This window comes from Benincasa hispida, chromosome 9, assembly GCF_027475165.1.
Source record: "Benincasa hispida cultivar pf3 chromosome 9, pf3_genome.v1.1, whole genome shotgun sequence".
NCBI lineage: Eukaryota > Viridiplantae > Streptophyta > Magnoliopsida > Cucurbitales > Cucurbitaceae > Benincasa > Benincasa hispida.
In genome coordinates, this window is record NC_143486.1 from 77,711,257 (window position 1) to 77,720,111 (window position 8,855).

General features: G+C 33.3%; 1 protein-coding gene and 1 non-coding gene across 3 annotated transcripts; one reads left to right on the forward strand and one right to left on the reverse strand.

Annotated features, from left to right (window-relative positions):
- The first annotated feature begins 2,985 nt into the window (after nt 1-2,985).
- On the forward strand, nt 2,986-6,768 carry LOC120084888 (S-adenosyl-L-methionine-dependent methyltransferases superfamily protein). 2 transcript variants are annotated; one of them, XM_039040698.2, is made up of 8 exons: nt 2,986-3,251; nt 3,815-3,918; nt 4,019-4,156; nt 4,617-4,701; nt 5,064-5,257; nt 5,388-5,499; nt 5,816-5,923; nt 6,232-6,768. In XM_039040698.2, exons 1-8 carry the CDS (start codon nt 3,066-3,068, stop codon nt 6,370-6,372), a joined length of 1,068 nt encoding a protein of 355 aa, XP_038896626.1. In that variant the 5' UTR covers nt 2,986-3,065; the 3' UTR covers nt 6,373-6,768. The 2 variants fall into 2 exon arrangements, with proteins under 2 accessions (XP_038896626.1, XP_038896627.1); XM_039040699.2 differs by having other exon boundaries at nt 3,112-3,502.
- A 757-nt stretch (nt 6,769-7,525) lies between these two features.
- TRNAN-GUU (transfer RNA asparagine (anticodon GUU)) lies at nt 7,526-7,599 on the reverse strand. Its single transcript has one exon. It is a non-coding gene; the product is annotated as a tRNA-Asn (tRNA).
- Nucleotides 7,600-8,855: the final 1,256 nt, after the last annotated feature.

Consider the following 8,855-nt stretch of genomic DNA (forward strand, 5'->3'; position numbering starts at 1 on the left):
CATCGTGCATCGAGTATTTCACAAAATACCATCGAGTTTCATCGAGTACCATCGAGTATGACATCCTGCATCGAGTATTTCATAAAATACCATCGAGTATGAGTATCGAATATCATCGAGTATGGGGCATCGAGCATCGAGTATTGGGCAATGGTTGAAAAATTCAGTTTCTGTTGCTCAACCTTCTTCACTTACATCCTAATTGCAACTCTAATGACTCCAATCGAATTATAGACACTTAAACACACATTAAGGCCCATCAAACAAGAGCGAATTACAAGAATTACAACATAATTGAAGAGAAAACAATGCTAAAACTAAAAAAAAAAAATCATATCAATTCATCATTTTTGTACAACTTATGAAAAACACCTACCAAAACTCAAATTAACGCTAATTGAGTTCTTAAATCACGCTCTGATACCAATTGATAGGATATACTAGCATGCAATGAAAGAAAACATAATCAATAAGCACTCTAATTACATTTAATTTGAGTCTAAAAGCATGCTTCAATAGAAAATTAAGAAGAGGGATTCTTAACAACATACCTTTGATGAATTCTCCCAAGTCAAAGTTGCTCTTCACGTGATTCTAGCTCCAATTCAACAATGACCACCAAGAGATCTTCTCTACTGTTCTCAACATTGAATTTGAATAGTGGAACTCAGATTGGAGTGAATTTGTGAAGGGAAAAATGGGTGAGTTTTCAGGTGAAGATTTTCCTCTCTTCAGCAAAAATGGAGAGCTATTTAATCTTCTTCTACATGTAGATGTGTAGATCCAGCTAAAAGCCACTTCAAATTTCACTCAAAAGAGTGTTAGGTGTGTGTATTAGAATAAAACCACCTCATGCTTTCACAATTGTGAATAAATCCACTATTGAAGTTTTTGAATTTCAATTCATATACCTTTAACTAATTCTAAAATTAATTGAAAACTAAATTTAATTCATTCACAATTAATTAATTCCAAAATTTCAATATTCAATTTCTCAAATTGAATTGAAATTGAAATTAATTTGATTTTTAATTAATTAAATAACCTAATTTAAAAACATGAATCATATTCATGTAATTAATATTTTAATCAATATTTAAATGTTAAACTCTCCAATTTCGTTTAATTTTGATAAATTAAACGTTAATTAATTATATTGAATATAATTATACAAACCCTAATTTGAATTTGAACTATTCAAATTCAAACCCTAATTTCAATTTGAACATTTCAAATTGAAATCTAATTTGAACAATTCAAATTGATATCATTCCAAATTCATTCAATTTATTAATTCAAGGTGTTCATGTTTTACAAGCTAGTAGAGGGACCTTATGGACCTACCGATTATGAGCTCTAACGATTTAATATTAATTGGCTAAAACTCTTTAGACCATATTAATCAGTATTAGTTAATTATCAAGTCACACCACTATAGCTCGATAGATGCACTCTCCTCACTGTAGATATATTTGTGTCTACTTGATTTAACCGTAATCAGTAAGTCGACCATTCACAGGTTGTTCGTAATAACGGTTGGGTCAATATGTTATTTTACCCCTGATATTACTTCTTGCTCCTTAAGTTCTAGTGATCCTCTAATGAACAATTGGTTTGTGATCCAATCACTAAACTGGATCCCTCTCGGGCCAATGAGAGGGTGGGGCCCTTTGTTTAAAATTTGGATTCAGTACTTAAGAGAACAATCTTTCTTATCCCTAAATTGGGTAGGCGTGAATTCCTTCTTGGACCCTATGTCCCTAGCTATCTACCCAGTCTTACCTCTGAAATGGGAGGCTTATTGAGCCAGTGCTGTTGAGCTGACCCTCACCTATGCAAATCTAAGGATAATCCCGAATAAACAGAAGTTCATAGTTAGCTCAGGACTAAGATCGAGTTACCTAGGTCATCTAAGTGAAATAGTCAGTCTTAAACAATAAACAGCATTATAAAGTAAGAGTGACTTATTTCTTGGTCCGATCTTACAAAAACTCATTGCATAGGATGCCCCCACACCTCATGTCAATACATGAACGAATTAGGATCACTTCGTTTGTAGCACCTTACAATAAATTGTAACAACTACATAGTGGGCCACATCCGATAGCATTACCAGAATCAAGGCACCAAATCTTATTAATATACTATAGAACATTTTAGCTATTTACTCGAATCTGATCCACTTTTATGTCTCCACATAAAGTTCAAGTATTCATATAATAGTCATGGATCTTAGTTTATTGGATTTAAACTTTCTAAGTGCAATTTATAGAAGTAATGTCAAATAATATCTTTATTGATAATAGAATATGTTTTACTTTACAAATTGCGAGTTTTAAGACATACAATCCAACTCAAATATCTATAATATTTATTAAAAACTTTAAACAAATACAAACATAATAACAATTTTAAAACAAAAATATTAAAAAGTCATAAATTCATTAAGTCAAAGTAGTCAAACTTTAAACAAAGATATATATATGTGTGTGTGTGTTTCGGATTGGGTTGGGTCAACCCGAATTTTTATTTAGTCAATCTGATACTCAACTCAACCCAACAAAAATAATAAAAGTTCAAACTAATCCAACCCAACTCAACTCAACCCTTATAATTTGAGTTGGGTAGTTCAGGTTGTTCGAGTTGTCACCCCTTACAGTTTGAGTTGGGTAGTTTAGATTGTTCGAGTTGTCGGATTTATGAACACTCCTACTAATTGTTTTCATCCAAAAATAATGTATTTTTTTTAGCTGTTTTTGAAAGTTTAAAATTATTTTTAAAATTAATAGAAGTTCAGGACTTGACACAAAGTAGAAAGTTGAAGACTATTTTTTAGAAATTAGTATGTTTTGATTGTTTTTCTTGCATACAAAAAGTTCCGAGGTTCAAATATAAATCTACAAGTTTAAATAAAATAAAAAAAATGGGGGAAAAATCAAAGAAATAATTGATTGTTACTGGAGATTTTTGTAGGCCCCGAAATTAACTTAAAACGACAGTTCTGAACGGAAATTTAAACTTTATCCCCTTGAATTCGTAAGCATTACACATAAACTTCATAAGTTATGGCTGCAAATTCAATGGTTGCCAATCACATGTACGCCTTCCTTCCAATTCCCACTCGATCTTGTTTCTTCAGGCGGTGCTTCTTCAGCTTCAATTCAAACCTATCCATTTCTCCCCCTACTTCCCTTTCAATCGTTCGATCTTCTTTGGCTGCCTCCATGGAAACTACGACTCAGCAGCCATCGGTTTGTATTCTGTCTAATCTTTCTTCCTTGCTCTTCAAATTAAATCGTACAATGGGATCTGCTCGAAGTTATTGGTAATTTACTCTGCTTGGCGTTTGAGAGAATCGTACATGCTAAATGAACTGGCCAATGGTTGTATTGCGCCGTCGTGTATGTTTTGTTGCGTAAAATCTCGGCGGATTTGAATTGGATAGAGTTATACTGAGAGTCCGAGTGATACAATTACGTCAATTCCAAACTTCTTTTAGAAGGTATAGTCATCGGTGTAATGTAACATTATCAGTAACCTCTTCAAGGTTTTAAACCATTGTTTCTGGTAACGAGAGAGGAAATATAGTTCAAAGTTGTTTGTATATTTTTTTGAATGAACTCTTTCATTCATTCCCGATGAAAGTAAGATGCTAAGGAATACTCTGATGAGACTAAATTAGTCACATATGTGTGAAGTAAGAGTGACAAAGATATATTGGGGGAAAAAAGTTTATCTAACCAATGGAGTTGACCTTTTCGAAATGACTGTTATCTTTTCCTAGATTTAATAATCTTCTGTTTTTTTGACATAGGACCTTGTTATGATTGATAAGGAAGTCAACAACATTAAGAATATTTTAGCTTGTTCCATATGCTATGGCCCATTGACTGCAGCAGTTGATTCGGGCCTTTCAGTGTATGTTTGAGACTGTATTGTTGTACCCACTTTTATTTTGCTTATTTTTTCTACTGCGTCTTAGTAATTGATGTGTCTTTATTTGTATGCTTTGATGCAGGGAGTCCACAAATGGATATCAATTGGAATGTGGCACATGTAAAAAGTCATTCACTGGCAGTGAATCTCATTTGGACTTGACGATAGCTAGCGGAATTAAAAATGGCGAATCCATGCCTGCTGCTACAGAGATTTTTAGGTACTTCTACTTTATCATCTGATATTTGAACAGGCAGTTAATTAGCATGCTACTAAAACTTTCAAATGCGAAGAGCTTCTTAGTCTCAAGAGAAATTAGTTCTGATACAAATGCCCTGTGATGAATCTTTATGCTTTATGTTGAAAGGTATTTTTGCTTAAAACTTGAAACTTGGTATGCCATATACACGAAGAAACCATTGCTACAATACAATTGGGCTGCAAATCCAATATGGACATATTAGTTTACTTATCAGGGCTTTATAGAGGTCTGTGCTATTTTCAGAAATATTTTAATTTTTTGCTATGTTGGGATTAGGATTATATTGGTAGCTAGCTTTGCCTCAGATGTATTGTGGAAACTAAAGTTATGGGTGTTTGGTTGGAACTTTTGATACCTTTCCCTTGCTGGCTCTCTCCCCTTTGTTCATCTCATATTTATCAGATTTTCACTGGCTCAGGACTAGATTGGTGTCTTTTCTTTATGAGAGGGGCTGGCGACAAAGTTTTTCACCATTCCTTGGTTTTCCTGGCCCAGAAAAGGAGGTGATGTCAGCTCTTTTATTGCTCTTCATTATTGAACTGTCTGCATGGTACTTTTTATGTAATATCAGCAAGTATAGTTCAATTTTAAGAATCAGATTGGTCCATTAGTAATTTAATACCAATCCAAAGTCAAAGAGAGGGCTTTATTCTTTGATTAAGAACGTTATATTAAAAATGTGGGGGCAGGCAATTCGAGCTTAACGCCCTATGAAGGGGAGGTCGCAGTGTCAACACCTTGAGCCATGTTGAGGACAGAAAAGCTTAGTGATTTTAATGACTATTTTCATATCTACTAGACTAGTGATATCAATTCAAGATGTGGTTATGTTCCCAATGCTAAGGACATGATGATTTCTTTGCAGTTTGAGTTGTTAAAAAATTTCATGACACCAATCTTAGGTGGAAACATAATTGATGCAAGTTGTGGAAGTGGAATGTTTTCGAGAATCTTCGCCAAGAGTGGGTTATTTTCCTCTGTTGTTGCTTTGGACTACTCGGAGAACATGTTAAAGGAGTGCTATGAATTCATCAAACAAGAGGAAAACTTCCCCAAAGAGTAAACAACATTTTCTTTTAGTTTTGGCTTTACTTGAGTAGCTGTGGAATTGCTACAGTTCGAGGATCTTTGTGTGGTATATTTAAATTGTGTTTGAGTTTTTAATCTACATGGATCTTTTCTTTCTTAGGAGCTTGGTACTGATTAGAGCTGATATTGCTCGACTTCCATTTGCTTCAAGTTCTGTTGATGCAGTGCATGCTGGTGCTGCTTTACACTGCTGGCCTTCACCATCAGCTGCTGTGAGTAGTTTTCATATATCTGGGGTTTATAGGTTTTGATTTGACTTTCTATAGTTGCACTAATTGAAAGCACGCGACGCAGGCTGCAGTTTATTGATATTTGTTGGCTTTTTCCTAGAGTGATAATGATTAGTCACCTCAGAGAAAATGTATCTTAGCACTCTCAACTTTGCTTCTCTGTTTGAGTATATGTGTATATCTGCTGGCACCTACTGATGTTGTGACATATACCTATAACTGTATAATAGAATCATCCCAGTAAACTAATCCAAGGACAAGCTTTTAGTAATTAATTGTTTGCATAATGAACTTGCAGGTGGCTGAAATAAGTAGAATTTTGAGACCTGGAGGAGTATTTGTTGCCAGCACTTTCATAATTGATGGACCGTTTTCTTTTATACCATTTTTGGGGATTCAAATAGAGGTATGTTCGCAAATTGTTTCTAATTTTCCTCTCTTCAAGGTTTCGGTAGTATGATTACTTCAGTCTATTGTTATATCTTTACTTCTTCACCTTGCTTGTCTTTTGTTGCTTTGAAATGCTTTGATACTATCTAAAGTGCCAAGCAAAACAATCACATTTACTTAGGTTGGTTAACCATTGCATTGTGCTGCAACGTTCCGTTCATATTAGTTACCTATAATAGAATTGTGATTTCTTGCTACCATTTCTGCATCTTTATACCTCAGTATTTAACCCTTAAACTTTATATTTTGCATCACACCGCACAGGGTATTCAGCAGATAACAGGAAGCCATATCGTCCTATCTGAAGGAGAATTAAAAGAACTCTGCACAGCCTGTGGTCTGGTTGACTTTAAATGTTTAAGAAATAGGCGCTTTGTGATGTTGTCTGCTACAAAACGCAGCTAAACATTTGGTTTTCTGGTGGTTTCCAGTCCCTTAGTTATTATGTGGTTTTATCATAACATTTCAAAAGTTGGTGTTTTATGTATGTGTTGGCTGCCAGCCAACTCGTTATGTAATTTATCAATCTCTTTTACCTTTTGTTGTTGTAGCCCATATTTATAAATGAAAAGAAAATAACCAATTACAGAAAAAAGCTTAACAAAGAGCATGTTGAATATGCTAGAAGGAGGAACCTCCGACCTTGTGGTTAACGGCCACATGCTCTAACCAACTGAACTATTTCAGTATTTGAAATCAGTTATTATGTGGTTTTATCATAACATTTCAAAAGTTGGTGTTTTATGTATGTATTGGCTGCCAGCCTGCTCGTTATGTAATTTATCAATCTCTTTTACCTTTTGTTGTTGTAGCCCATATTTATAGATGAAAAGAAAATAATCAATTACAGAAAAAAAAAAAACTTAACAAAAAGCATGCTGAATATGCTAGAAGGAGGAACCTCCGACCTTGTGGTTAATGGCCACACACTCTAACCAACTGAACTATTTCAGTATTTGAAATGGGTTTTTTTGAAGAATTATAAAACTTAAAAAAAGATGTAAAGAAATGTATGATAAAAAATAATCTTCATTGTGCTAAAAAGAGGGTTTGAAACTACAACTACTACAGTCAACTAAGCAACTAACTTTAACGAATTTAGTGGTGTATTAAAATCTAAGAAAGACTAGAGAAGAATAGATTAAAAAAACAAAACATTGAAAAGAAGAGACGCTAGGAGGGCTTGAACCTCCGACCTTGTGGTTAACAGTCACACGCTCTAACCAACTGAGCTATTCCAACATCCAAAATGAGATTTCTAGAAGGTTTTTAAAACTAAAACAAAATGTAAAGATGACAAAAATAATGTTTATTGCACTAGAAGGAGGTCTTGAACCTTGTAGTTAATAGCCACACGATATAACCAGCTAAGCTATTCCAACATCTGAATATGCTAGAAGGAGGAACCTCCGACCTTGTAGTTAACGGCCACACATTCTAACCAAACTACAACTACTACAGTCAACTAAGCAACCAACTTTAACGAATTTAATGGTGTATTAAAATCTAAGAAAGACTAGAGAATAATAGATTAAAAAACAAAACATTGATGAAGAGACGCTAGAAGGAGGGCTTGAACCTCCGACCTTGTGGTTAACAGCCACACGCTCTAACCAACTGAGCTATTCCAGCATCCAAAATGAGATTTCTAGAAGGTTTTTAAAACTAAAATAAAATGTAAAGATGACAAAAATGATATTTATTGCACTAGAAGGAGGTCTTGAACCTCCAACCGTGTAGTTAACAACCACACGATATAACCAGCTCAGCTATTCCAACATCTAAAATTAAAATTCTTCATAATTTTTTAAAACCGAAAAACAAATGTAAAGATGACAAAATTAATTATTATTCCGCTAGAAGGAGGGCTTGAAACTCCGACCTTGTGGTTAACAACCACACGCTCTAACCAACTGAGCTATTCTAGCTTATTGTTATAGAGAAGTAATTTTGCTAGTTTTATTTGCTTATATAACTTTAGTTGAGATAGAATGTCTGTAGTTAATATGTCTATGTTTTTAGTGCAGAATTGAGTTCATATATTTGAGTATCTAATACAGTTTTTTGAACTCTAAATAATATGTTTTTATGATTACTATTTGTGTTTTGAAACTTTTTTATTCAATAATTATACACATCTTTGTTTAAACAAAATATGAATTGCAATTTTTTTCTTTTAAATTTTAAAACTTTTCTTTCTTTCTTTCTTTCTTTTTTGGGCAATGAACAACAATTAATGCATTATATTTCTTGTAGAAATATGATTAAATAAAATGAGAAACTAAAGTGAAATTAAAACTTTTGATTCTAGCTAATTTTTCTCCATGAATTTCATTATCTTCTTCTTTTTCTTCTTCTTCCTATTATTGTTGTATATTTTTACAATGTCATGAATTTTTTTAATTAAATCTCTCTCATCATCGTAATAGCCAATGGAATGTCACCACATTTCTTCAACAGTTTCACTTTCATTTTCTCTAAATTTGGCAGATCATCAAAGAACAAATCTCTATTTTTCATCAATTCTTGCTAAAAAATGTTCTAAGAATTTTTTTTTCATTTTATGGTTTTTTGTGTTATATGCTACATACATATTTTTCGTCTAAATATTCTTAACATTCATTTGATATGAGAATTCATTACGTATAAATATTGTACTTAATGTAGACAAAATAATATTTTTGTAATCAACAACCCTACAACATACCTTAATAATCATCAATCTTATAGTAGTCGAAAGTGGTTGTCAAAGTTGATTATCGAAGATGATTTTTTCTGGAGTTTGTAGTTGGAGGTGGTTGTCGAAGCCTGAAGTTAGTCACATGAAGGTGTATTGGAGTTGGTTGTCAAAGTTTGTTATTGGAGGTGGTTTTCAAATCTCAGAGTTG